The sequence below is a fragment of the Nomia melanderi genome, chromosome 14, assembly GCF_051020985.1.
Source record: "Nomia melanderi isolate GNS246 chromosome 14, iyNomMela1, whole genome shotgun sequence".
NCBI lineage: Eukaryota > Metazoa > Arthropoda > Insecta > Hymenoptera > Halictidae > Nomia > Nomia melanderi.
The window spans coordinates 3,366,774-3,394,766 of NC_135012.1; the positions used below are offsets into that span (position 1 = coordinate 3,366,774).

The following is a 27,993-nucleotide window of genomic DNA, read 5'->3' on the forward strand; positions in this document are numbered from 1 at the left end:
ACAATATAAATTCAAAAAAATAATCAAAACCAACACTCACACTTAGTCAACTACGCGAAAGAAACAAATTAGTCATATTAGATTAAAATAGGAAACGATATTAATATATTAAAACGACAAAGAAACTGATCATTCTTGCAAATTCTCGAACCATCGAACATCGGCAGCCATTTTGATTCGCGCCAAATAGTTTGTGTCCACCGAAATTTTGGCTCTGTGTTTTTAACTTGAAATCCGTGGCAAAAGTGATCATTTCCTAACACAATTTTGCAAAAAGAATCCATATAGCAAAATCTAACAAATCACATAATTTGTTAACCCCTTAACTAACATTTTACATTAAAAAAATGGTAAAGAAGTTTAAAGAAATGTTATCCTCAACTATATTTCTCATCTTCGCCACTGGAACAACAAGAAGCCATGCAGTTATCGGTAAGAATTTTATTCAGTTCCTTCTTTTAATACATTTTTTATATGTTTCTGAAATGAGATACAAAAGGGTTATAGAAACAAGTCATCAAAATGGCGGCCGCTCCTATTGTAAAACAATAAAGAGTAATAAAAGGAGGAATTAGATTCTTCCACGTTCTTCCGGAAGATATCGATATTTTGATAAAGTCGAGGGCTTTGAGGTGCAATTATCCAGTTACATCCGGCAATTCGTTTCTAACGAGGCTGCAGTCGGCGGTGCTCTTAACCGAGATTCGACTATTGGATTTCCCGTGCGGCTCCTCGAGTCTTTGTCGGGCTCTCAGCTTTTCCAACGCGATATTCAATCCGTGCTCCGCGTTCTCTTCGCCGAGCAGTTTCTTCTTGCGAGTCGCCAACAATTTCTCTTTGATCTTCGCCGTGGCATGCTGCTTCCTACGGTGGTAATCCTTCCAGCATCGTTGGAAGCTCGCGAACGCGCTTTGCCAAATGCATAGCTCCTCCACTGAAGGAACAAAACTTATTGTCTTAGTCGCTTGTCATAGTGCGATAGCAATATATTTAGTAATTGCTGTTAAATGTACAATACCAAATAGTAATACTACTAAATGTATTCAGTAATTACTATCAACCCCTTGTCGTGCAATGGCGAGTGAGACTCGTGACGAAGATTTCTGGACTAATTTAACAACAATCAATGTTGTTCATTGCCCACGGATCAAAGCAAACGACTGTTTTGCTATTATCACTGTATTACCTTCAAATAAAATTTCCACTTGAAGTGGAATGGACAATTTTCTAGCATTTCTTGCAAATTGTAAAATGGTACTTGAGCTTAGTGGCGAAAGTAAATAGTACGCCAAAGGGTTAAGTAATAATTATATATATTTCCTCGTGATTTATATCACGGATCATCGCAAACCACTAACGCGGCCTTTATACCGAATAAAATGAGGGTCATGACCGCGAACGTCCCCGCTGGTAACGTGACGTTGGGCACAAGCGTGATGACCAAGTTCAATATCGCTGGTCCCTCGCTCAGTACCATTCCCTGCATAGTATTCAGCAACCACGGCAAATAGAGATAAGGAATACCATACTTATCGGCCGCAGACATCATCGCTGTGGTTATCAATCCTGTGATTATATCCGTCACGAATATGGCGATTTTCAAGTCTGCAAATAACGCAATCACCACGCTCAGGACATTTTTCTATTCCGAGATAAGCGAAAGAGGACACTTCACTTGAACAGTTGGGCACACGCGAGTTCATACGGTTTCAAACGAACGAAACCGGTCGAAACGATATCTCGCGAGAACTTTTAAGGAAATTAATCCTTTCAAAGAGGAATGTCGTCATTCCAACATTAAAATTTAATTATTCGACCGACTGAAAGCGTAATGTTCATTCTATCCGACACTTAAGAATTCTATAGATAATTCAGTTCCCTCTGCAATGGATTCTTAATACTTTAAAGAGTCCTCGTCCGCGAAGGGTTAGCGGTCAGTGCTTGAGGTAGCGTTCAATAGTTAACGAGGTAATTGATTATTGAAGAATCATTACTGAAACTCCGCCGGAAAAGAGCATTAAAGGCGGCAGACTTGGTCGCCGTGGTCCCTAGGGGCGTGCGGCCTCCGGCTTCGAAAGCGATTGAACTCAAACAGTGCGTCGTGAAACGTATTAGCGCCAAGTACAGTGCTTCTACCTACGGTTACGTCACTCTGTACATTTTCTTTCGAAAAGTGCAACGATCAAAATCGCACGGCGGTCTTGGACGACGCTTTTCTACCTTGGCAACAGATTTCTTCGTCTCGGTTGCCCGTAGATCCTCCTCGTTGGAGCGACTCGAACTCTCTTTCAATTTAAGTGGCATTTTCCCGAGATTTCTTTCTATTTGGTTAACTTGCCCGCGTGTTTTCAATGTTGCTGGGTTGTAATACAGAAACAAAGATGGATGCAACGGTAATCGGCAATTTCACGTGTTCACGGCAGTCTTCTTTTATTACGAGATGCATGTACAGTGTGTCCGGTAAACGTTTTACAATAATTTCAACGGGAGACGATCGGACATCGACTCGGACGATCAACGAGATTGCCGGACCTGTTTGTGAAACAGACAAAACACTTGGAGCCAATTGTGCACGGCCAGAAAGGATAGCAACAGCTCGTCGCGTTTCACGTGGAGCCCGTCCAAAAATACTCGGACGCAGAACACGATTACTTCGACGATGATCACGCACAGTTGCATTAGGAGCCAGGGCGTGTGTAACATCGGGTATTCCTAGAAGAATCGTTCTAACCGTATTTCTCGATATCAATTAAGCCTAGAAATAAGATTGTGATGAGATCAAGCTCACGGTTATCGCGCCCAGCATGATTAACGTGTAATGTTCTATTCCCAGGATCGAAATCATCAGTTTTAGGTCCCTTTCCACTTCTAGGGGAACTGATTGAACCAGTTATCGATTATTCATATGTAATTGGGTTATAATACGACGGGAATTGTAGGATAATTATAAACAAAAATGATTTCTTCGGGATTTCCAAAGATACTAGTGAGTTCTAATTAATAATCATCTAACTCACCGGTTTCTTTAGTTCTACATTGAGACGATTGCTTATTCGAGGTCTTGTTATTCATTATTCGAATGATGTCGAATGCTGTAATCACCTGGCAATCGAATTACCTTATCTTAATTTGATTATACGCGATCTTTGATATAACACAAGTGATGTAAGAGATTAAATGGAGATTGTTATTTCATCTACTTTCTCGTGAAACAATTAACGAATATTACGATCGACTAACGGTCCCAATGAGGCCCAGCACGATCACGTAGTATGAGTGTCCTATAAATTGATGGTCGCACAGGTTGCACGCTAGATGTCCGATTCGCTGAAAAGAGATTGCACTGGTTATCGCCTATGTCCTGTTAATCTCTGAATGAATACGATACTCAATCAACTGGATCATATCGCAAACTTGCTAATATTAATCACTGACAAAACGACCGACTAGAGGTCCGCCTCGTTCGCCATGTTTCCGTCTACTTCGTATTCTCATAGTTCGTCGGTCGCGTTCTAACTAATTAGTAACAATCCCATCGGCGTCGAGGTTAATCAAACGGCACGGTCGACTTTCCTTTATTATCTCTCCGCGATTGTAAACTTAAAGGAGCTATAAAAATTTCATTCGTATCGCTCGTATCGAATTCACCGAGGAGTTTCTTAAAATTCTTCGATCGATATGCCTCGTCCCGAGATTTTATTCTCCGCAATGACGAGAATGCAATGCCGTGACGTTAAACCGACGTACGAACGTATACACACAGACGCGGACAGAGACACGTGCATGAAGCATTGACGCTCACCGTATTTTTACTGTTCCGTACGATCGACGCCATAGCGGAAAGCAGCGAGCGTTTCCTACGACGCGCCATTCTCTAAGTTTTCCCTTGACTCGCGTCGCCCGAACGTCTCACCATCTTCCTCGAAGGGATTTCCACTGGAATTTCGTAGCTGGCAGGTTATACAGTGCGATTCCGCGAAACCCACGACTCGCCGTCGCACGCAATCTGAATAACGACGGAGACATGCGCGACTGCGCTCCACTTCAGGCAACGCTCCCGAAATTACTTTCGGTTTTCATTGTGATACGGTCGAAAGCAACAAAATTTTTATAACGATGAACGATTGTACCGATAACATCGACGTGCTGCGAGAGCAACTCGCGACCGCAGTGAGTTAACGAACATTTTAACCCTTTGCACTCGAGAGGTGACTCTCAGTCACCACTTAATTTGATTTGCAAAATTATAAAGTCTTATATATAATATTAAGCTTCGTATGACACATCAATATATGAAATATTGAAATAAAAGAACTTTCCTTCTTAATTTATATATGTTTTCTCATTAATTAGTTCCAAAGGATATCGTCTGTATCTCATCGGAGAATACTGAATATTTCTAGTGAAAAACTTTCGAGTGCAAAGGGTTAATAGTTCAGAAGCTTCCCTTGCTATTCGAGTCACTTTTCCAGGGGAAAAATTATGGTCCCACGTCTCAGAAGGTTAGAATCGGTTGCCTATCGGATGCACAGATGCTCGTCGGCAAGAACCTCGCGGAGAACGAGGTGTTGCGAGTTTGTCAAGCGTTGTTGTTCTCCACGTGCGTGTTGTTGTTGAGTTACCACAGCGTCGTCCACGGCACGAGCGAGTTTAGCGTCTTGGAAAACGGTCGGATCGTTCTAGGATACAAGCATAGAGCTGTGGTCACTTTCAACGTTGGTTACTCCGCGCCGTATTCTTCGATTTCGTTCGTGGCGATCGGTATGCTCGCCTATTCCCTCGTTTCGGTGAGGAACGATTTTAATTGCGAGATTTTTAGTTGCAAAACGCGTCTTCTGCGATGGAGTATTTCATCGAGGTTCTCGATCATCGGACGAATCGATGAATAATTCATTTTTTAAGTGGATTACTGACTATGTCACTCGATGGAGAAATTCGATGAAATATTCAATTATGGAAGAGGATTTTGTAATTAACCGTTTGAGTGCCAAGGCCTGTCGCTTCGTAGAATCAAATTAAGTTTGTTTATTCGTTCTCCTTCTAGTTATTTATTTTTAGTTTTCTTGTTACCTGCTTAGAAACGGATTTAGAATTTTTTCGTGTAGAAACGAAGAGGCGTGATTCGGTTTCTGCGCGACTTGGCACTTCTCGACCGTGTTTTCGCAAAGACCCGTGCCACTGAAACGGTTAAGATTGTTAATCATCGTAGAGAAGACCTCGCTGGAGCCTTCCATCGATTGCTTTCCACTTGTCGAACCTGGTATGCGACATTAGCGCCGCAATGGTAGCCATTTGGCTGTTCCTCTCTAATTTATCGTTGCCAACTGCTGCATTTTACTCGACGGCATCCACGGCACTGATACGTACGTTCCGAATCTTCGATTTATCGATAACCTCGGAACCCGTAGACTCAACTTTCGAATTTCACAATTTAGTCGCGGATCTTTGGATGTGGCTGGGTGTCCTCAAGCTTTACGAGCAGAGAACGTTCAAATGAAGGAGCACACGGGAGGCTCAAGGAGAATATACAACCAAACGTATCGTAGAAATGTTAAACAACCTTTATATCGTATTTTCTAATGTACATATACAGAGATTTTAATAAAACGAGTCGTCAGCTTATGAAATTGTTCGAGTCTGTCTCATCTTGCGTTAGAATGCTCGAGTAAACCGTCGGACAGTCCAAAAAATTAGACGAGCATTGCGAGTTTGCGTCTAGAATTCGAATTTCCGGGCAGTAATACAATCTGAAACGAAGTATTTATTTAATCCTTTGATTTAATTATTTCAAGTTCAACCCTTTGCCTTGTGACTTCCTTTGCTTGGATCGCTCGAACGATTTTATCGTTAATAATGTACTAGAAAAATAATACACGATATTTTCTAAAACCAACTTCACAAAAACTTGCATATAAATTGAGGAACAAAACGATTTTATTTTAATACTTCATATATTAACCTTTTGCACTCGGAAGATTTTCACTAGAAATATTCGACATTTTCCAATGAAACATAGACGACACTATCTGAAACGAATTAATGAGAAAACATACGTAAATGAAGAAACAAAGCTATTTTATACAAATGTTTCACATATCGATCCATTATATGAAACTTAATATTATATATAACACTTTGTAATTTTGTTATATCGAATCAAGTGGTGACTGAGAGTCACTCGAGTGCAAAGAGTTAATGCGTTATAGAAAGTTTAACATTAAATATCAAACTTTACAATGTTACTGTGACGCTTTTGGAGTGCAAAGGGTTAAACTCCATTGATATTGCAAGGCGAAGGGTTCAACGGTCAACGGTTTCTCCGTTTCACCTCGAGCAGTATTTCCGTATGGCCTCCCTCAGAGTGTAGTTCCCATGGAAGTCGCTTCTCGATATTTCCTGCACGAGAAATCCCATGAACGCCTGACACGGCACACCCGTCGCTTGAATATCGTTCTCCGGCTCGATCGTCGCGAGCTTATCCGGCAGGCAACGATCCTCGTTCCGGCTGAAAAGCGCACGTTTACACAAGATTCCCGCCCGCCCGCGTTTCCTTAACGATATAGCTTTCGCTTCCGAGTCTACCGCGCAGCACTCACTTGCAAAGGAACCGTTTCACGGTGTCCAAAGCGCAGTACATGCTCGGTTTCAGCGCGATTCCCGGTACACTCCAGAGCAGCTGCGCCTTCGCAGCCATTTCCAGGATGTCGTCCTTCAAACCCCTCGCGATTCGCGATAACTTTGAACTGGAATCGATCGATTTTGCTCTCAGTGAAACGACCCCCTCCGTCTGATCGACTCTGCATAGAATGCCTCCTCCATTTTAACCCTTCGCGGACAAAGAGTCCTTGAAATATGCAAAATCTTCGACAGACGAAGCTAAATTATGTATTAATTGCTTAGAGAACATAGAAAACAGAAACTACGTGCTGATCTCTTGCTGTTGGAGTAATTGAATTATTTATCTGCGACTTAGTCTTTGACAGATGAACATTTTGTTTCGCCGAAATGTCGACATTCGTCCGCAAAGGGTTAATCTCCTTGATACTAGACTAATCGCTTGTTCTACGATTTGTTTGTAACTATGATCGATTCAACTACTTTGTCGTTAATCATTTATTAAGTAAATGAAAGGAATTGTAGAGATATCTCGTATCAACCTTGCTCTGAAGTATAGTAATTGATAACAGAAAATAGTGAATTTGAATCCACAGGAATCGAGTAATATGCTAATGAATTCGAATGACTGGCTCACCTTCTGAAGAATTTTTCTACCGACAAGTCGATATTTTTGATATTATCATTCTTGATCGTCAGTCGTTCCCTGAGTCGATCTTCTGGATTCCCCTTCGAAGAATAGCGGTTATCTACGAGAAATCCGTTTGTTTTCGATTCCGAATGTAATTTATTCCCCTTTGCATCGTTTGGACGTGCCTCAACAGGTTCCTCTCTCAGCAAGGCTATCAAATAAACCTACGCAATTCGATCTATTACAATCATCGTATAAATCCGATAAATTCTAATGTCCGGATAGTTACGTTCAAATCGGGATTCCTGCGGGCTGCTGTTTCAATGTAACAGAATTCCCTGGTGGACCAATTCCGGTTTTCCAGTTTGAAGAAATAAACGTTCGAGGATGCGTTAGTCTCGATGATTCGATCGTCCTCCACTCTGAAATATCAATCGCGATGACGCTCGCTAATTCCACGAAATGTACGCACAATCGTTGCCAAAGCTGATGACGAACAACTCTCGACGATTCGTGTACGAATACGAATTCCGCGAATGAAAAAACAATCGAACGTTTACGATAATCCTCCATACTAAATTCAATCACGAAAAACCGTTAAGAAGATATATTCATTATTTTCCTCGTTACCACACACTTTCCCTTCTGTCGTTGATGATCCCACCGAATTGCCCGTGCAACGAAGATAAATCGTTATTATTGTAGAATCATTCACAGCGCGATACCTGTGACTGATATGACGAGTGCCACTACCGCTGCTGCCTTATTTCCATACACTTTTGATCTTTCGACCGTGTTGTTGATGTTACGACCGGTGAACGAACTCTCGAGCGTAGTCCGGCGTGTTATCGCGTTATATCGAGTCATACCGACACCTGTTACCGACGACGGTGGGCAGGCAAACGATCACCGTGACGAACACCAACAGAACCAGGCTCCCAATAACTAGGCAGACAGCCAGAAACGCGTAGAACAGGTCCGTCGGCCATTTCCTCAACTGGTTCGCTACTCCTCTTATAATCGGCGCCTCGAAATTCTCCGGTAATCCGTGATGCTTCGGATAGAGGAGCGACGTGTCCTCGCCGAAGGGATCTAGTTTTAAAATGTCGAGTTCAAAGGTTGAACGCCGGTCAAAGGTTCCCCGACGATCGCGCGCGTCGCACGCAGCATACAAGACAGATAGTTAATTTGTTATTGTTACAGTTATTTATAGTAGAATATCGTAACGTGGAAATGTTTGGAACGACACCGGATAAAAAAGAACGATAGTCTTTAAACGATTAGCCGGCTGAAACTGTTCTGTTATTCCGAGCGTGTTTCACTTTTAGGTTACTCTATATTCAAGCTTTGTTTTGGTAATCGAAACTTCGATAGAATCTAATCAGCTCGCTGCGGCTGACTTGCACGGATAAAGATCTTTACGATCGTCGGCCGATCTGCTCGAAGGTATTTAAAATTGACGTGATTTGTTTCTTTTTTGGTCGATGACTTACCGTTCTTGCTCGGCATAATCTGTTCGATACTTTCGCACTGCTAATAACGTCTTCTCGGCCGTTTATGCAGTTAGTATCGTCCGCCAAGTCAGCATTTCGCAATAATTGGCAGGTATTTAAATTGAGTCACGATGATTCGCCGAGCTCCGCCGGAGGTGGGCCGGGAGCACTGCGCTCGGCGTAGCGCTCGAAGTGGAGCATCGAAAAACATGCGGTCGCACGCGAAACAGGAAACAGGTTATCGCGCCTTCAGCGATTGTTTTCCCGCGATTCGCTGCTAACCTTGTTTGACAACGATTCAGGCTAGCTACCGAAGCTGGAATATTCTTAATAAATCAGTACACCGACGAAATTCAAACGTTTTCAATCGTTTCGAGATCGAATTGTTCGCTGTACGCTTCGAAAAATGAAACGAATGCGGATTCTCGTTTTCCATTGGTTTCATTTAGCATGACGACTGTAATTGACGAATAGAATCGAAGTTAGGAACGAGAGGATTAACCCTTTGCGGACGAAGATTCTTTGAAATATACGAAACCTTCAGCAGATGAAGTTAAATTACATATCGATTGCTTAAATAATGGAAAGAAAAGAAATTATACACTGATTTCTCGCTGTTTGAGTAATTGAATCGTTTGTTTGCGAGTTACTCTTTCAAATTTGGAAATTTGATCTCGCCGAAATGTCGACACTCGTTCGCAAAGGGTTAAGAAGATGGGGTTTCACAGAATACGCAGAGCACACAGATGATGATTAATAAGTTCGAAGTGTCTTTATTACAAATAACATTTTCACAATTTACGCTAGAAGTCACGATGGCAGGTATCCATGACTCCGAAATGACGCGGAGAGTCATCGTTCATTTTTTACCGAGGTTTCTCAGCGTGCTCCGTCTAAACCGATCTCAGACTGATTGTGCTTGACGCTCCGGCTGCGGATCGAATCGGCTCGCAGAGAAGGGAATTCGAAGTGACTTTTCGTTCCCGTCGAGCTACTCGATTACATTACATCTGGAAGCAATAAATATGAGCGACGGCGATCCGTTCGAACGACAAAGTTCCTTTCCGATGAGACTGCGAACAGAGAAACGAGACGATGCGCGTCTTAAACTAGCGTTTCCCAAACATTTCCGTAATCCTGAAGAGTTAAATGACTATTCCAATGTGTTTATTCTGATATGTTTAGAAAACCGGTATTTTCTTTGACTGGGAAACATTGTCCTAAACGATTGGCCACCGAGGTGCTTCGAAACTTCCAGACTTCCTCAAATATTTGGAAACCTTTTGCGCGAACGTACTTTCCGATTGTCGCATCGGAAAAGGACACGTCGGCGGCCTCGGTCGCGGTGTCAAGCTCAATTCCCTAGGCGATTGTGCGCTCTAAATTACAAAAAATATAGTTTTCATTCCCGACGCGTCGCTAAAATACTTTTTTCACCTCTACGCGGCTGTTCGTCGCTAAAACTAGGCGGACAACGGTTTCGAGTCGTCGCGTTCGGTTTTTCACGGAAAAATACTCGCGAATCGTTTCTCGAAGAACGACGGAGGGTTAACGATGTGCGGGGCGGAAAGAAAAGCGTCTTGTCGCGCTGGAAGCTACGTCTGAGAACACTTCTAACCAAGAAGCCTCCGGGAATCTAAACCGCTAAAGGGGCAAAAGAGGATCATCGCGTGCACAGCGTGTGTCCGCCGCCTAAATAACGCGTGGAAGCATCGCGCGAACCGACCCGCGGTTTTCAAACGATCTAGCGGAATAAGAAAATTCGCGTACACGAAACTCGAAGCGGCTCGAGGAAACTACTTTGTGCGGCTTAACCCTTTGCACTCGAGGGGCGATTCACCGTTCAGTTTGATATAGCAAAATTATAAAACATTCTATAACGAATTATATTATATATCTAACTGGACATGAAACATTGAAATGAAACAATATCATTCATTAATTTTTATTTTGTATCTGTTTAGTAGAGGAAAGTTTCGAATGCAAAGGTTTAAATCACGCGAGAACTAGATATACCATTCAGCTAGCTTGTGCGTGCGACCGTTCAACCCTCGGCTGCTTTCAGTCTTTTCTGCGTGAACCCTGGGGAAGGTTAAGTAATCTTATCCTCGTCTCTAATCGTTCCTTTTGAAGAATATCTTTACCGAAATATCAAAAATTCATCGATGTCCGTATCTAAGCAAAAAAAACCAAGTTTCTAACTCAGCCTTCTTCAGCCTCGAGCAAAGATTTGATCGGCTGATTCAGACATCAACGTTAATTCACTAAAAGTTATTGAGAATAGCCTCTGTTTCGATCCTAAAAACGATATCTCCGGAGAGCGCGGCGAAACGCAGCGCGTCGACCGCGCTCGTTTCGGAGCACGCCACCGTTACCCGATTACCTAATCAGCTCTAATGCGAGCAGCCGAGGGTTAACTAACGACCAATTACGGATACCTTGTTTCGGAAGTGAGCGCTAGTCCGACTGTATGTATGTACAACACGATTGCACTGGCACTTGGAACCGACACGTTCGGAGAAAGGCACTCTCGCATCGTTCACCAGCGAACCGTTCTCTTCTAGAGAAGTCCTCGAACAGTTCGTCACACGCTCGTGTACGAGACCGGCTGTTTAGCGACGCTCTTCTCCCCGCACTTCTGGGGAGCACTCGGCGGATGATTCCTAGTGGATTCCTCGCTGTCCAGCGAGCTGTGGTCGCTGCTCGGCCTGGACAGCGCCTCGTTCACGTCCTGCAGCTGCGCGTTCTCGTAGCTCCTCCTGTTCCTGGTGATCGGGGTCTCGTGAGGAAGCCGGAGATCCCGTCTGACGTACTCCGGGCTGGAGTTCCACTGGGCACCCTCGTAGAACCCTGATTCAGGCGACAGATCCGACGTCGGCGAGATTGGCAACACTGGCACAGCCAATTGACGACACTTCGGAGAAGAGTACTCATTGGGAGACAGATTAGGATCGGACAGAGACGTCCTGTTGCCTTCGGTGATCTCTTGCAGACGAGGACAATGTTTAGAGGATTTCTCCATTTCGATGGTCAGTCTGTCTTCGTTCGAGTTCGCTCTTGCTCTCAGTTCAGTCTCCGTTGATCCTTTCACGCAGATGTTCCTTCTCATTGAGTTCAGACGCTCTTTGCTACCCGTGTGTCGCCTGGCAGTTGTTAGGCTCTCCCTGTTACCGAATTCCAGAGGCTTGCTGTCCAAAGGAACCAACAGGTACCTTCTGGATCCGTTTAAGCTCCTTCTGGACCCATCGAGAGACCTTCTGTCTTCGTCAAAGCCTCGCTGGATGTTTCTGTGATAATGACTTCTCTTGCAACAGGTCGAGATCCTCTTCTCTTCGTCCGCGGGCCTGAGCATGTTCCTCTTGGCTGGTTTCAGCAATGGACTACCTTCTCTAGAAGTCTCTGGCTCCTCGTAAATGATCTCCCGACTGTTCTTCAGGATTTCCCTGTTCACTGCCTCGGGTAGATGTTGCATCTCGATCTCACCCATCACCTGGATGCCGTCGGGATCTAGGTCTAGAATCCTGTAGTGGCCGTGGTCCCGTGTAGGGACAGGAGGTCCTTGATAACTGGTGTCTCTGTAAGCGTTTCGAATGTGGGACACATCGTCCACGCTGGCGTCGCTCCTCATGCTGTCCACGTGCGACAGTGGATGACTTTGGTGATGATGCGGCAAGATCAGCTGAGGACGATGACCGCAGTGGCACTGGCCGTCCGCGCAGGTCTCCCCTAGGAAATCCTCGTCGACTATCACACCTGGAAAGTAGCCTACAGCTTAGCGGACGATACTTAACTAGTGGACGATACGCACGCTTTGGTCCCGACTTAGAGAGCTGTCGCGTTGCATCGTTTCCCCATCCGTTCCTTGCGCTTCCAGTTAATTACTTATGAAATTGACGCGACGCTAGATACAACTAAGATTCTTCCATCGAGAATAGAACGGATTTGCTAAATATCCAGGCAAGAGATTGGCAAGTCGATAGAACGGATGAGGATCAACGAGTACCACTTTCGAAATTCCCAGCGTCCCCCGCAACCCGATCAGTTTCAATTAGTCCCTCGAATGTTAATCCAGGAGGAATGCATGCCAGTCTCGGACCCTGATCTCGCTAGTCTCAAACCAACCAAAAACCCAGACGAGGTACGCTTCGGGCAACTCGTTAAACGCTTGGAATCGATGTTCGCGCGTCGTGTCGCGGAACTATCCTCAGCAAGGCCGCGCGAGTTGAATCAGGGACAACACGAGAGACAGACAGAAGCGTGGCACAGGTGGACACCGAACTCTTCCCGCGGTCGTCTTTGTTCCGTTCCTCGGAGGCCTCGTATTTCAGATGTTGAAGTTTCTGTTTCGAGATTCCTCGGTCCTCCGTTTATCAGATCTCACTGTTCCCTCCCTTTCTCCTCTGACCTCCGCCTCGAAGCAGGTCGCTCAAACCCCAGGGCAGTCGTCGATCGACGGGATGTCGATGTGCAGCTTCGATGATCCCTGCGAGGACTGTCCCTGCGGGATCGCGAACTCCGTCGCGTCGGGCTGGTTTACTGCGCTCAGCACGATCGGCACGGATTTCGGCTCGCTGGGGACTTTGCGCAGCCCTCCATCTGCGGGTACACATCCAGCACCAACGGTCAGACAAGAAACGGACCCAGAAGCTGCGGAATACTCGGCCAGAAGAAACGGAAAAGCGAAGCGCATAGAACGGAAGCAAGCGTGCACGAGGCTGAGCGTTGTTGCTATCGATTAGTTTGATTCGCGCGTGCATATCCCAATTAGCGCGCTCCTCTCGCCGGCCTTGCTGTATCGTTAGTGGTCGTTTGGTAACGTGTTAGATTGCTCGATGCCATGCCGACGGACATTTTTAATTGCCATGCTAGCGGTACTGCGACGCTGAAATTTTCTATCGTGCGGGGTATCGACTAATTCTGAACACGATCACTAGCAAACTCATATATAGGTGATGTCACGAGGAATATTTCCATTGATGCACTACGTAACTCAGAGACAATTCCACTGGAACTAGAATAAATCTAGAACCGAACTACTTCGGGGATTGGACAACGATCAATCGTTGACCGACGCATCTTCTAATTCTGCTCGATGCTAGACCATTCACTATCTTAAGAAACAACTCACCGTTCCCATGACGAAGCTCCTCCTGCGCCTTGTAAAACTCAACGAGCTCCCTGCCGGAACACAGCGGCGTGTCCACCTGCGTGGTGCTGTTGAACAACGAATAGTCCACCTCGTAGCCCTGTCTATCCTTCGAGTAGGTGACCATCGGCTCGAACCGGTGTCCCCAGAGTATCTCTTGCGGCAGGTAGCTGGACCTAGCCTGAGTGGTCTGTCCGGTAGACTCGATAGTCCCCTCGAGAATAGCCACTACCTCGAACCTTTCGGTCAGCATGTCCTCGGCGGTCATGTTGTAGAACGGGGACTCCGCGTTGATCTTGTGGACGATCGTGGTGGGCCAGATGAAGAACAGGTTGCCGTTCTGGCCGTCGGTGCCCACGGCTAGCTCCTGCTGGTTCTGGGACAGCACCTCGCCCTCTTTGGTCGTCCTGGAACGAATCAGCTGCGCTCGGACCGCCGCCCCGATGATGTGACTCTTCCTCATGTCGCCGACCCGGAACATGAAGCACAACTCGCCGTCCCTCTGGCAAATCACCGCGTTCCTGGAGAACAGTAACGTCTGGGTCCTCTGTTTCGGCCTGCTCATCTTCGCGAACACTATGCCGACCATGAAGGCTTGTATCATCACGCCGGCGATGCTCTGCACGCACATGACGAAGATCGCCTCGGGACACTCCTCGGTCGTCGAACGACTGCCGTAGCCGATCGTGTGCTGCGTCTCGATGCTGAACAGGATGCAGCTGGTGAACGAGAAGATGTTGTAGATGCACGGGGTCCAGTTGTTCTCGATCTGGAACGGCGGCAAATGGCGCTCGTCGAAGTCACCGTGCGTGAACGCGATCAGCCACCAGATCACCGCGAACCCTAGCCAGGACAAGACGAAGCTCAGGCTGAAGCACAGCAGCGTCCATCGCCATTGCGTGTCCACCAGGGTCGTGAAGATGTCCTGAAGGAAGCGGAGCGATCGCCGGGAGATGCGGGACTGGAGCACGTTGCAGTCGCCGTTCTTTAGCACGGCTCGCCGACGCAGCTTGCGGGTCGGACCTGCCCTGTACCGGCTCCTGAAAAGTTTCGGGAGGATTCTTCAGTGACGCGTGTTACGGATGTCTTTAGTTCGAAGAGAAATACGAAACTTTGAAAAGATTATTTAACCTCTTGCCGTACAATGACGAGTGAGACTCGCGATGAAGATTTCTAAACTAATTTAACAAGAATCAATGTTGCTCATTACCCACGGATCAAAGCAAACTATTTTGCTATTATCAATGTATTATCTTCAAATGAAATTTCCACTTGAAATAGAATGGAAAATTTTGTTGTGTTTCTTACAAATTGTCGATAGTAAAATATTACACGAGCTTAGCAACGAAAGTAAATAGTACGCCAAGGGGTTAATGAAAAACTGTTGTTATTAAGAGTGGCGATAGTTCGAAGACTCGCCTTGCATCGAAAGATTATATATTTTATGAGAAAGTATTTGAATTTGTGTACGATTGAGTATGAGAATATTAAGTATTACATGAAATGTTGCAACAATGCGTTATCCAACTCTCGCAGACGTCTGTTCTCGGAGACCATGAATACAAACCCCGGCGAAGCTCATTAGATCGTCGGATTCGGTTACACCGCGATCATCGTTAATTCGCGCGGCGACCAACGCCAATTACGTTTTCCACGCTTATCTCAGACGCTGGGAACACGGGCCGATTTGCATGCGACCAACGCGGGATGAGAAGCGAAGCGTCAATTCCAGTTGCATCTTCAGAGTGACAGCACAATGAGCGATGCAACGATTCTTGCACAATTCGAGGGAATAAATTATGTTCGCCGGGCAGTGTTGTCGCCAAGGTCCCCTTTAGAACTCAGTTCAACTGCGAGCTGATAATCTATTCTCCCAACCAGATCGCAGCGGATTAGAATAACAAATTTCGTGGATCTCGTTGTTCCTGCGCGACAAATCGATCCCGTGTCCTTTTCCATCGTCGGGGATCGCGCGGGGCGCGCGGTTCGATTAAAAATTCATCGACAAACAGCGGGACGACTGAATCAATCTCGGCGTTTCCCAGCGTGGACGCGGGGGAACCTGATCGATTAATCGTTCGAGGACGATTAATCGTGGCCGGCGCGGAAAGGACGCGCGCCGCGGTGGATCGTTCCGATCGAAATACTCACGATGGATCTCTGCGCATCGTAGTGTCCGCCCGAGGAGTGTTGTCGCATGTTCTTCGTGGTAAGAAGCCGGGGAGGCAAGGGGTCTCTTCCACACACGATGTTCGGGTCGCCTCAGTTTTCGACGCATAGTCATTATTGGCACGCGGCAATAACAAAGGACGGAAGCGAGACCGAACGCGGCGAATCACACGGTGAACTAACTCGATCTCGACCTGACCCAATTTCTCTTAATCGCGCGTTTATCGCGGATCGACTAGACTTCGACCGAGAATTTCGATAAGCCCGATTATTCGCCCGTCGTTGATGCGGTCGCCCGTAGTTCTCGCGCTCCACGGGACGACGAGTGACCCACGACGACGTCGAGAGGGCTCGATCAGCAGTTTTATCGGCACTGTTGCCATTCGCGGCTGCTGTCAACGTTGTTTGTTCGCTCGAGGAACGCGCAGACGAGACTGACGGCTCGGGGAGACTTTAATCGGTTCACTATCTAATAATAATTAACGAGAAGATAATTAATCCCCGTCTGGCGAAACAACACTGGACAATCGGAGGATTTTCACTGAACCGGGGAGATGAACGTAGTCGACACTCGTATCCACTTGTTAGATCGCGTTAGATCGTTGCGACCGGTTCGATGATCCGGCTGAGACTCTTCGAGCTCGCCTCCCTTTCGTACGGGCACAAAAAGGAAGTCGCCATTTTGACTTTGAATGATAACCGAGAGCAACCGTTATCTGCCAATTTATTTATTGCCACGCGCAAATCAACCGGCGACTCGTCGACTAGCAATGAACTCTCGCTCTTTCTTGTTGTCGATCGTTGCCTGTGTTCGATCTGTATCTCGATTTATTAACGAAACTAAGTACTGACCAGTCGAATTCAGTTTTTGGAATTGTTCTGTGGGAACTGTAACAGTGTTTTTGGGATTTCGATTGGTTTGTGATTCAGTTTTAGTATTACTAAATCGATTCGTTTAGTAATTTCACGGAGCATCTTGATAACTGGGAAAGAAGAATTTCAAATTGCTTGAAGATAGTTCGAATAAATCGGTATCGTATCAAAGTATTCAGTAGCCTAAGTATCTAAGTAAAATGAAAACCTAAATATAATATACAAAATATTCCAGTACGAGATTCATAGTTCACGCAAAGTTCTACGCGACTTCCGCGCTTCCAGATACCAGCACATTCGAGTTCCGCCGTTATCGTCATAGAATTGATAACGCTGAATCGTAACAAAGAAAAGTTCAGAACTCGTACCGACATAGAGCAGAAGGATGATCGGCAATTGGATCCGGTCGCAAGTCGATCAGAGGTGGCTAACCATAAACGACGGAACCAGATACGAAAGAATGACCAATTACGCTACGGCTACCGGGTACGCGAGCGATTGACTCGCGGTATTAATGAATAATGATTAATCCGTGTATTAATTCCGTGCGTTCTGCGCGGACGGTATTGCGCAGCGAGAATTCCCGCCGACGGGTAATCCGCGAATGATTTATATACCTGCTGCGAAAAGAGGAGGCAGTACTCTTCGGCAGCTCCAAGATTATGGGAGTGGTCGGCGTCACCGGTGTCAACAGATTTTCCTTCTCGTCCGGATTCGGTGAAAACGATTTCATCCTCAACAATGGACTCTTCGGAGCTTGTCCGTTCATTGTTGATCTCTCTTTAATCGGTAATCTTTAATTCCCTCGATTCCACTCCGAAGAGAAGCTTAATGAAACCGTTTCAATTCGCTTGAAGCGATTCCTGATACTTCTGTCTTCTTAATTAAACGACAGTTGTACAATGAAAGAACAACGGTACTTCACGAGTTTATCAGTAGAGATTTTTATATTCTTGAAACCACATTGCGTTTCCACCACGGACAGTTTCTAGATCCGAATGCTCGCAGCGCTACCCTCGATCTTTCCTTTATCGATACCCAGCATCGACGTTCGATCGACTTTTTCTATGACCGAGCAAACACGCGGATCGCAGATAACAGGCTCGTAAATTCGCGTGAGCGATTTCTCGATCCGCTAGACTCTCTCCGAACGAATCGCACAGATAAACCCGCGTTTCGCACGATTCTCAGGGGATCAAAATTCCCGCGGTATCTTCGGCCGGTTCGGCAACGATAAATTCCGCGTGAAGTGGGTCGTCTCCGGCGGGTAGTATCGTTCGAAGAAGTTCAGTAGCCAGCGTGGAACGTCGGTGTTTTCCTCGTCATTAATTATCACACTTCGCCGACCTTTCACTTATCGCGCCCGATCTCTCGCACGCTTATCGCACCGATCACGAGCCGAGCCGAACAGAATCGTACACATCATTTTTATCGATTATCTCTCTCCTTGATGATTCCGTTCAAGGATCCACCGATTATCATGCTCCGTCGACCCGGCGTCTGAATGGAACCCTACTATCGCTGGAACTTCGACCACTCGATCAATCCAACGTTTCTGAAATTTCCGATCTGGTCGTCGAATTAATTAAGACTCGTCGCGAACCCCCGGTGCCATTCTCAAGCGTCGCGTCTCGTCGACGATCTTACCGCGAGAATTCAAAAAATTCAATTAAATCCTTTGACTTCAATCCTTTTCTTACTCTCTTATACGATTCTCCGTTTCGAATTGGATTCTCGTGAAGCTGATTAAAGCTTCCTCTTTTCCGCTGTTTTTTCCGTTCGGTGTCAAAGTTGATAGTCGACGCGAGGACTAGTGGACGATTCTGCTGTCGACTTTGCTAGTGATGGATCTACTGGTGTCCGAGGAACGAGGCAGGTCGTCTTATACGCGCGAGCCAATACCTGGCCAGCGGTCTCCACTTATCAGTTACTAACAATAACGTTTACTCTTCCCATTTGCGAGAAAATGGGCTGGTTGCGTCACGCTGGACACTCGCGGGGGTACGCTGCGCCCCGACGTTGCTTCCGTGGGATCACCTCTTCCTTCCTCGATCGGAAATCTCGTTTAGATCATCGCTTGATATTCTGTTATTCAAATTTCATCGTTTCACACGTTAGTTTTACTCTTATATTACTTTATCTGTCTTCATTCGTTAATAGCTCGATCGAATGCATGTTTCTTCGTGTTTCAATTGAAACTCGTCACTTTGTTAGCGTTTTCAATGATCCAATAACTTCTAAATAAATCTTGATATAATAGAAATATCAAAGGACTGTTGAGATAATTACTATCACAGATCACGAATCCAATGTCCCCAGATGATCTTCAACATCTCACGTCTGCCTCGATCATCAGTGACGCTTGACTAGCCATTCGTCGAGGAACGTCCGCGAGAAACTACGAAGAATTACGTCGCATGCAAATCTAACCCGCGTTTGAAGATTCTCATTTATTTCTCCGGTTTCCTCAACCGATGATGCGTCCATGATCAATTGTTGTCCGAACGCTTCGCCTCGCGCATCGTTCTCACCGTGAAATCGGCTGTCCTCGTCTCGTTGTGTTCTTCCCTGCTCTCCGGAGACGTCCTCGTTGTTTATCAACGGTTTCACGTGGTCTTGACACGAGTCTAATCTTTATTGCACAGATCTGCAGTGATCCAATGATAACGACTCGACGGCTGCGTGCTCTCTTTGCTCGACGATTGAACCCATTGTACGTCCTATCTTTCCCATACTTTTGAATTCTTCGAGCGCCTCGTCGAAACGGCGATTCTCACTTTCGGAATCAATCCACGTCAAGATTATCGTTCGAAGGTCGTTCCCAGCGGTGTCGAAAGAAAATCCGATTCGAGTTTCATCTTGAGTTGGCACGTTCCTTCCAACCGTATCACGGAAGATCAATATTTGCTGATATCCGGTGTCCGGTTCGCAGGTCTACGATCTCTTGCTGATATCCAGCCCGCGAAGCACCGTGGGATACACTCGAATTTCGATATTCACCGTTAATAACGATCGAGAGCGTCGACGCTGATCGGTCGCGAGTGACTGGGAATTTTTCGAGAAAAGTCGCCGGCAAATTGCAACAGAGAATCTAGTCCGCGACGCGTTAAGACGTCAGCCGCGATGTAGCGACTACGTTTGACTGACTGAAAGCTGGGGGCATGTCTTATCAAGCGCGAGGCATCTCCTTATCGGCATCGCGTTCCGTGAAATCGCTGGTCATCCGTGAATATGCACGCATCTACGGTAGCTAATGGGAAAGCGATCTTAAAATCAAGCCTCGTTATTGAAGTTAACGGAGGACTCGGGACTTTATCAGCTGAACTTGTTACGCGAAGAAAGAGTAAACGCTGTTTCAATATTCCTTCGATGCATTGTACGAAGCAGAATATTATATGGAAGACTATAATTTTGATATATCAGATCAGTGACTGAGAGTCACCTTTCGAGCGCAGTATTTAACCCTTAGCACTCCAGGTTGTTTTGTAATCTATCAGCAACTGTAACTAATTTTTACTATCCCTAGCGAAAATGAGAAATATAACATTTCTTCGATCTTTTATTTTCCTTGTTAGTACAAAATTTGGATGTGAAAATCGAATAATTTTAAGGTAGTTTCTTTAAGATTCATTAAAATATTTAATATTAGAACTCATGCAATATTGGAGCCTACAGAGTTCAAAGGGTTAAACAACAGAAGATCTACTTTCCGAATAATGAAGTGTTTCATTCATAATCTAGCTTGCTTTGGAAAATGTTTTTACCTTTTACTCTCATATGATCTGACAATTATGAAATTTGATAGTCAGTATTGTGTTTCATTTGATAATTAGTGATACGTATAGCGGAAAATTGTCGAGTTGCACGAGTTAAAACGCGGTTAGACTGAGAATCATTCTTCAATGAATCGATCAACGAGACTAATCGTCCAACGAAACAGATTATCCAATGAAATTGAATGGACATCGAGCGAGATCAGTATTCGAGCGTACGATCCCACGATCTCGGCCCTTTCGCGTCGCGCTGACAGCCACTATACCCCGTGAACGACATTTTCGCGCGTGATTCACCCTCCCGCCGCCTAACTCGATCCATTGTCAACGAATTGGAGCTTCCTTGGAAAGAAATTCGAGCCGGAAGGGCTCGATCAACACCGGTGGAACGGTGAATCGCATTAGCCGCCGGTAATTTATTCCGCGCGCACTATAATGGCGCTATTCCATAGTGGACGAGGTATCGTGTGCGTCGTTTGTAGGCGTCAATTGAGAACGGTGCTAATTCTACAGAACGGGAGCTCGAAAACTTGGTCTCCGTGCTCGGACGGCCGGTCACGAAATTATCTTCGTCGAACCGTCACGAACCGTTACTCCGGATTATCAGCGTCGGCTTTCTCCTTAAATAATAACTTCGAAGTACTTCTTTTTCCAACGATAACTCCCAAACAGTAAGATTTGTCTTGTTTAATACAATGATTGAAACAAATGCAGTGTGCACTGGAGATTACCGAAGTCAAGCTTCCGAAAAATTTACGAATGACGATGGAAATATTCCTTCTTTCTCTAAATGGTAATCAGAACAATGAAACGTTCTTAGTGACTAAAAGATCAAATGTATATATAATGTTCATTAAAATGGACGTATGAAACAATCACTAAAGAAAATAACGCTAGAAGCTTCTAATGTTTCTATAGTAGCTTCAGAACAATAACGATCTTCTCAGTGATTAACACTAGAACTACCGAGCATTTGATACGATTGAAATCGCTATGAATATTGTAGTAATAGATACAGTAATAGATTATTTAGAAAATGTTAATGCTAGAAGCTTTTAATGTTTCTACAGTAGCTTCAGAACAATAACGATCTTCTCAATGATTAACACTAGAACTACCGAGCATTTGATACGATTGAAATCGCTATGAATATTGTAGTAATAGATACAGTAATAGATTATTTAGAAAATGTTAATGCTAGAAGCTTTTAATGTTTCTACAGTAGCTTCAGAACAATAACGATCTTCTCAATGATTAACACTAGAACTACCGAGCATTTGATACGATTGAAATCGCTATGAATATTGTAGTAATAGATACAGTAATAGATTATTTAGAAAATGTTAATGCTAGAAGCTTTTAATGTTTCTACAGTAGCTTCAGAACAATAACGATCTTCTCAATGATTAACACTAGAACTACCGAGCATTTGATACGATTGAAATCGCTATGAATATTGTAGTAATAGATTATTTCCGATTTCTTCAGACATACATTATAGTATTCAAGTGAAACTATTTTCAAAATCATTTCGAATATTCAATGCTTCGAAGATATCAATAATTGCGAAACAGAAAAACTGAAACCAGCCATTTCGACTGGCACGGTAGTTCTACTGATTAAACGAAGAGCTAACGTTCATTACACTATTTCGTACAGTGAAACTCTCGAAAGAATCACGAGCAGAGACGCCAGCACTAAAAATATTCATCGCGATTACTGCGTCTTAGCTCCGATTAACTGGAAATTAACTCTAAACGAAGGCAACGCCTCTTTCATAGATAACCCGAACGTTCCCTTTCGCATACTCGCGTGTAATTGATTCAAGCGGGATGTTATCGCGTTTTATAAGAATGTTGTGTGTATTCTACCTCTTTGAACAACACCAACCAGTTGTTTCGTTTCTCGCGACGTCGGCCAGCGTTGGCTCTCGGCCGGGACGCGACGAATCTTGCCCTCCTGCCGGAAGCAGCGCTCGGCCTCCCTCGATCGGACATGTCACCTCCGAATTTCGCGTTTCTCCGACGGCGGATTAAGAGTCGCGCGTTAATATCATCGGGTGCAAGCTCACTGGCGGGCCGAGCAGCGGCGCGCCGCGTCCCAGCGCGACCGAGCCCGCTTCGATAACGAGCTTTTAATTAAACTAACGAGATCGGACGAGCTGCGAGGCTGAAGCGCACGAAGATTTTTCGCGAGCTCGCCGACGTAACGTCGGTTACTCCGTTTTTCTGACGTTCGCCGATTTCCATTTTCCACGAGCGGCGTCGCTCGGTTTGCAAATTGTGCGTTGGAATTAATTCTGCTTCGATCGACCCGCTTTTCTACGTTTTACATTCGAAGGAGATTCTTTCGGAATTAAATCTTTGTTCACCTCTGAACGTTTGGAATTTGAGGAATTTGAATCTTTAAGAGATTGAATCTTTTGGAATGAAATCTGCGATCGATCGATCTTTGAATCTTTCGAATTTGAATATTTCCAATTAAAAGAGATTGAACGTCCCGGAGTGAAAGATTCTTTGATCGATCCTCGATCAATGTGTCACTCGGAACGTTGATATCTCCGAGACTTTCGTTTCGTTTAAAATATCTAATGTTATTAATTCGTATTTAGTGTTACAAATATTTTGTATTTTCGAGTTTATTTATTCGAGGAATTCCGTTTTGTTCGCACGCGAAGGCGTTAAAACGATTAGAACGTTGGTTCAATAGAGAGGAAGTTTCTCGAAGTATGCAACGAATTTGAATCATTCTGCTTTTAATTATATCTCGATCGTTAAATGACGCTGAGAAGAGGCGGGAGAATTAGTTGCAGCACAGGATGCCGAACTTCAATATTCATTAACGCTTCTGCGGTCGGCACGTAACCGCTTGCTTGTTCGCTATATCTGTTACACGTGTAATCCGCACAGATAAATACGACAGCTTATACGGGCAGTTGATAATTGGATTATTGTCGTATGTAGTCCGCTGTGTACCGTCCTTCGCTGCAGATGATACACGAGTACCATTGCCTCGTCTCTATCATCCGGGAAATTTATTCGAATTTAAACGCGAACGCTCGGCGCGACAGTGAATTTTACGATCCGCTCGCGGGATCCTCTAAATTCAAGTTCAACCTCGGACTTCCTGCCCCGCGGTCGATTAGCAGATAAAGCGGAAGGATCGGCGGGAGAATCGGACGGTATCGTCTTTCCTGCAGGAAACGTGGAATCTGATACACCGCGAGGATTCGTTGCGAGTTTCCGCGATTAATTCCGACCGCGATCCACAGATTAATCTGCCACCGGCGACCTTTTAGCTAGGAGAACCTCGACTGCCGAGCTGTATATCGTTACCACCCACTTTTCGCTCGGGAAACGATTGTTCCGGTCGCCTCTGGAATCTCAGCTTTTGCCAATTTAGTAGATACTAACGTAACAGATATCAAGAACCTCTTCCGTGGGAAATAACGTTGCAAAGAAGGAACTGATGCACTGATGTTTCTCCAGTCGAGAATTATTTATTTAGAAGTTGATTACATGAGAAATTCCAAAAGAATATTTTCCAAAGAATAGAATTTCAAATATCTACTAGAATCATCAATTTAAATAAATCTTCGTCAAGTACTCGGATCCGACAACTACTGATCTAAAGAGACCCAGACAAACGAATTATTATTTAAAACTTGCAATACTACCTTCTCATCGATATAAAGATATTCACACTCAAAGGATATGACCTACGAATCAATATCAAAGGTTGATTACTTGAAAAATTCCAAAAGAATATTTACCAAAGTGTAGTATGTCAAATACTACTAGAATCATCAACGGGAGGACATGCAATATGGATTCTCGTATAAATCTTCGCCAAGCACTCTGATGCGACAACAATTGATCTAAAGGGCCCCGAGCAAACGACGAAAAACGCGAATGGAATGACGATGGACCATACGGTCGCGCTCGAAACAGTCGGGCATCAATATTCTCCGCGAATTAAGGCGAAAACGTGGCGGATCGCCGAGCCTCCGCGAAGGACGGCGGCGGCGTCCGCTCATTTGCAAATTTTGCAACCGCGTCGGACGCGGTCCGCATGCGTAACGCCGCCGGCCGGTTGATAAACGACGACGCCGGGTTTGCCGAACGTGAATTGCCAGGTAAAGGGTAAACAGACCGTGGTGAGCACGCCGGGCAGAGTCTCGTTAGCCGGCCTCGCGAGGAAAACGTATTGCGTATCGCCGGGGACGTTTAATGAAACTTCGCCCGATAAATTGCACCTGTCTCGCTTATTAAACGCCACCGCTGTAAATATCGCGGATGAATGATAATTATGGACACGCCGACCGCGAGCCGCGCCAGTGGAATTGTTACGATCGACGAGGCGAACGCTCGCAGAGAGAAAGTCATGTTGCTCGCTGAATGTTTGTGGAAGATTACGAGCTTCGACGACGACGAAATTGATGGTTTACAACAGTTTTGTGTGTCTCATGCGTGCGGAAACTTTTGTTAACGCTTGCTGCGGCTCTCTGTTTGTCTAGAAATTCGAACTGTTAACACGTTGCGTACCGGATAATTTTCAGAAAACCGAATTGTGCGGATGGCGTACGATTTCATAGAGCAAAATACACGAAACGGAAGAAATATAATATTAAATCATTTGATTGAATTGCATTATTATTACTGCACGTTCATCTAGCTGAATGTCACCGCATTAGGTAACATCACTTATAATATAGTAATGTTTTCAAATAATCGGCGTTTCATTAAATGGACTATAGTAATTCGGTTTGGTTGGAGGTCACCGGTGACCCCCATGGCATTCAAGAATGTTAAATGTTAAAGAATCTTGTCTACATCTAACTAGAAAGGATTGAATATTTCAAGCGAAAAACTTTCTAGTGCAAAGGATTAACACGTTGCGTACCGGCTAATTTTCAGAAAATTGAATTGTTGATGGCAATTTTTAGTGAGGTTAACTTATATCGCTATGCATAGAAAAACTCAGATATATTGTTATGTAATATATTTCAAACAGCGAATTAGCGAAGTTGCGTAGCTAGGTGTCTTTATATAAAAACGAGATTTCTCGTTACCAGTACACAATGTATCAATTAACCCATTAAGTCCCATGAAACTTTTTTTTTAATTTTTAGGTAAAATTTTGTATTTCTTGAAAAAAAATGTGATATATTCAGTATACTATATATAGCATGATCTATAGATAGATCATTGGGAACATACGGTAACAACAATACAACAATTTAGAGTGAGTGATTTATTAGTAGATCACTGGGACTTAAACTTAAAAAATAAATTGTATTGTATTTTTAACTCATTATCAGGTAATTTCTGGTTACCGGTATGCAATATGTTAAAAAAGTAGCAATTAACAATTTCGGTCTATATTTTCTTGAATTGCGTAGTGTCGTTGATGAATTACGATACAACAGGAAACGCCTGTTTCAACGTCGTTCTCCGAGCGAATTGCAGAATACGTGTGGAAATTTTCGTAGTTAGAGACTCGGACAATTTGTCAATCGACCGAGGCGATCGATATTTTTTCCGGTATTCCCGTTCATCTATTTCGAGCGGTGCAAACAACATCTGGCGCCAGAGAGGACGTCGTCAACGAATCCCTCAAACAGAACGTAACCGCCTGACGGTCGAGAATGATCTACGAGGCGCACCGCCTTGGGAACGCGAGCCACGTGACGCTTAAACTGTTCGCGACTGTTTTGTTTGGTAATTGTCGAGCAATTATATCTGGTTTACCGGACTCGGTAACGCGTTGACTGGCCGCGATGCAAAGTGGACGTTTCCGGCCCGTTTGTGGCGATCGCCTTTTGGAATTCTGATTTAGGACATCGCTCGGGAACCGTCGAATCAGTCTCGTGACGATTGTCTTGCAAATTTAACGTTGATTCGAGAATTAACACTGAAACCACCTTCCGGTTAGAGTGATATATTCTTCAATTTTCTATAAAAATTAGAATAGCTTCCTTGAGACTCGAAAGGTCTCCTAGCTTTATATCTATACACACAAATTTAATTAAAAATCCTTTGAAAAACGCCTTCGTAATTGAAATACTTGCATAATAATCCTCACGTGGGTCGATTTGACCCGTCCGGTAGTTTTAGTGTTAAGTAGTTAAGTAGTTAAGTAGTTAAGTCCATACAAAAGGCGAGAGGTTCCATGGAATTAGATTAGCGCATCAATTAAATGCTTTTACGTGAAAATTTAGTCATTCGTACAATCGTTGATAATTTATCATCGATCACCGGATTATCTTCTTCAGTCTCTTTCTCCGGAGATCAGAGTGGAGTAGCTGCTTAGAATATTTGAGAAAAGTCAGAGACTTACCTGGTGGAATCTTGCCGACCAACGCCACCGATGCTGCTGCTCTGGGTGCTAACCCTGACGAGGGTGACGTTTCTGGGCAAACTGGACAATGTACCAAGGTTCCTCTGTCCGAGCAAGGGTGAGTCGGCTGCGATCGGGTTCTCCGGGACAGTGAGATGGCCTTGAGCATCGGTATGATCCTTCTCCTCTTCCTCCTCGATGGTGCCCGGCAGGCGGAACAACTTCTGCGGCTCCTCCATGCCTCCGCTCGGTCTCTTCACTTCACTCGCGAACGAATCTCCATTGGGAACGCGTCGGGCTGGTACTTGTTTGCTTCGATTCTTGGCTTTCAACTTTGTTTTCCCTTACTATGTTATCTTCAGCTTTGTTCTTTCTTATTCTCTATAACTTTTAACTTCGTTCTGTATCCTTCTCTTTCAACTTTGCTCTTCCTAGATTTCAAGTTTCTGCTGCTTAGCTTTCAACTTTGTTCTTCCTAGATTTTTAGTTTCTGCTCCGTAGCTTTCAACGTTGTCCTCTGTAGATTTCAACGTTGCCTCTCTAGCTTTCAACTTTGTTCTTCCCAACTTTCAACTCTGTCCTCCCTAGATTCCAACGTTGCCCTCTCTAACTTCCACCTTTTTTTCCCTAGATTTCAAAGTCGTCTTCTCTATCTTTCAACTTTGTTGTTCCCAGCTTCAACTTTGTCCTCTCTAGCCTTCAACTTTATTCTTCCCAGCTCTCAACTCGGTTCTCCACCTCCCAATATCGTTCTTACGTTCAACTTTCGTTCTATCAACTTCAACTCAAGTTCATCGCGTTCCCTTGTCCCTCCTTCACTTCTCTTCACGATTCTCCTTGAACTTCAATTCACGTTCATCGTGTTCCTTCTTCCGCTTGCTACCTCGTCGAACTCCTCGTTTATATCTTGTCTGGTTGAGTTCCTTTCCCCCAGGTCGCGAATCAAGAAGGATG

At 44.7% G+C, this 27,993-nt stretch overlaps 3 protein-coding genes across 10 annotated transcripts; all 3 read right to left on the reverse strand.

Moving 5' to 3' along the window:
- Positions 1 to 1,924: 1,924 nt before the first annotated feature.
- Positions 1,925 to 4,129, reverse strand: LOC143175262 (uncharacterized). 2 transcript variants are annotated; one of them, XM_076373548.1, is made up of 5 exons: positions 3,803 to 4,129; positions 3,241 to 3,327; positions 3,018 to 3,102; positions 2,789 to 2,877; positions 1,925 to 2,712 (listed from the first exon to the last, which is right to left on the reverse strand). In XM_076373548.1, exons 1-5 carry the CDS (start codon positions 3,869 to 3,871, stop codon positions 2,515 to 2,517), a joined length of 528 nt encoding a protein of 175 aa, XP_076229663.1. In that variant the 5' UTR covers positions 3,872 to 4,129; the 3' UTR covers positions 1,925 to 2,514. The 2 variants fall into 2 exon arrangements, 1 of the variants encoding a protein (XP_076229663.1); XR_013000007.1 differs by lacking the exons at positions 1,925 to 2,712; positions 3,018 to 3,102 and having other exon boundaries at positions 3,803 to 4,119.
- A 1,409-nt stretch (positions 4,130 to 5,538) lies between these two features.
- On the reverse strand, positions 5,539 to 9,016 carry LOC116427017 (uncharacterized). 3 transcript variants are annotated; one of them, XM_031976848.2, is made up of 7 exons: positions 8,740 to 9,001; positions 8,116 to 8,338; positions 7,536 to 7,668; positions 7,253 to 7,470; positions 6,597 to 6,743; positions 6,329 to 6,505; positions 5,539 to 5,747 (listed from the first exon to the last, which is right to left on the reverse strand). In XM_031976848.2, exons 1-7 carry the CDS (start codon positions 8,753 to 8,755, stop codon positions 5,615 to 5,617), a joined length of 1,047 nt encoding a protein of 348 aa, XP_031832708.1. In that variant the 5' UTR covers positions 8,756 to 9,001; the 3' UTR covers positions 5,539 to 5,614. The 3 variants fall into 3 exon arrangements, with proteins under 3 accessions (XP_031832708.1, XP_031832710.1, XP_076230093.1); XM_031976850.2 differs by having other exon boundaries at positions 8,122 to 8,338; positions 8,740 to 8,996; XM_076373978.1 differs by lacking the exon at positions 6,597 to 6,743 and having other exon boundaries at positions 8,740 to 9,016.
- A 470-nt stretch (positions 9,017 to 9,486) lies between these two features.
- On the reverse strand, positions 9,487 to 27,984 carry LOC116427068 (uncharacterized). Of its 5 annotated transcripts, none has more exons than XR_013000099.1 (4): positions 27,040 to 27,984; positions 13,868 to 14,925; positions 11,178 to 12,492; positions 9,487 to 9,812 (listed from the first exon to the last, which is right to left on the reverse strand). XR_013000099.1 is itself a non-coding variant. In XM_076373976.1 (4 exons), the coding sequence occupies exons 2-4, from the start codon at positions 17,694 to 17,696 to the stop codon at positions 11,324 to 11,326; spliced, it is 2,379 nt and encodes a 792-aa protein (XP_076230091.1). In that variant the 5' UTR covers positions 17,697 to 19,012; positions 19,217 to 20,077; the 3' UTR covers positions 9,487 to 11,323. The 5 variants fall into 5 exon arrangements, 4 of the variants coding, with proteins under 4 accessions (XP_076230091.1, XP_031832827.1, XP_031832828.1 ...); XM_076373976.1 differs by lacking the exon at positions 27,040 to 27,984 and adding exons at positions 17,545 to 19,012; positions 19,217 to 20,077 and having other exon boundaries at positions 9,487 to 12,492; XM_031976967.2 differs by having other exon boundaries at positions 9,487 to 12,492.
- Positions 27,985 to 27,993: the final 9 nt, after the last annotated feature.

What these genes read in the sequence shown, in the direction of transcription:
- LOC116427017 (XM_031976848.2), bottom strand. An exon ending in GCAGGAATCCCGATTTGAAC is followed by an intron (nt 7,471 to 7,535) that starts GTAACTATCCGG and finishes CGAATTGCGTAG; the next exon opens with GTTTATTTGATAGCCTTGCT. An exon ending in ATACGGAAATACTGCTCGAG is followed by an intron (nt 5,748 to 6,328) that starts GTGAAACGGAGA and finishes ACTTCGTTTCAG; the next exon opens with ATTGTATTACTGCCCGGAAA.
- LOC116427068 (XM_031976967.2), bottom strand. Translation starts at nt 27,278, where the DNA reads ATGGAGGAGCCGCAGAAGTTGTTCCGCCTGCCGGGCACCATCGAGGAG. An exon ending in GGTCGGCAAGATTCCACCAG is followed by an intron (nt 14,926 to 27,039) that starts GTAAGTCTCTGA and finishes GAAACTTTTCAG; the next exon opens with GAGCCGGTACAGGGCAGGTC. An exon ending in GGAGCTTCGTCATGGGAACG is followed by an intron (nt 12,493 to 13,867) that starts GTGAGTTGTTTC and finishes GCTACTTTCCAG; the next exon opens with GTGTGATAGTCGACGAGGAT.
- LOC143175262 (XM_076373548.1), bottom strand. Translation starts at nt 3,871, where the DNA reads ATGGCGCGTCGTAGGAAACGCTCGCTGCTTTCCGCTATGGCGTCGATC. An exon ending in TGCTGGGCCTCATTGGGACC is followed by an intron (nt 3,103 to 3,240) that starts GTTAGTCGATCG and finishes TTCGATTGCCAG; the next exon opens with GTGATTACAGCATTCGACAT. An exon ending in TCATGCTGGGCGCGATAACC is followed by an intron (nt 2,713 to 2,788) that starts GTGAGCTTGATC and finishes CGATTCTTCTAG; the next exon opens with GAATACCCGATGTTACACAC.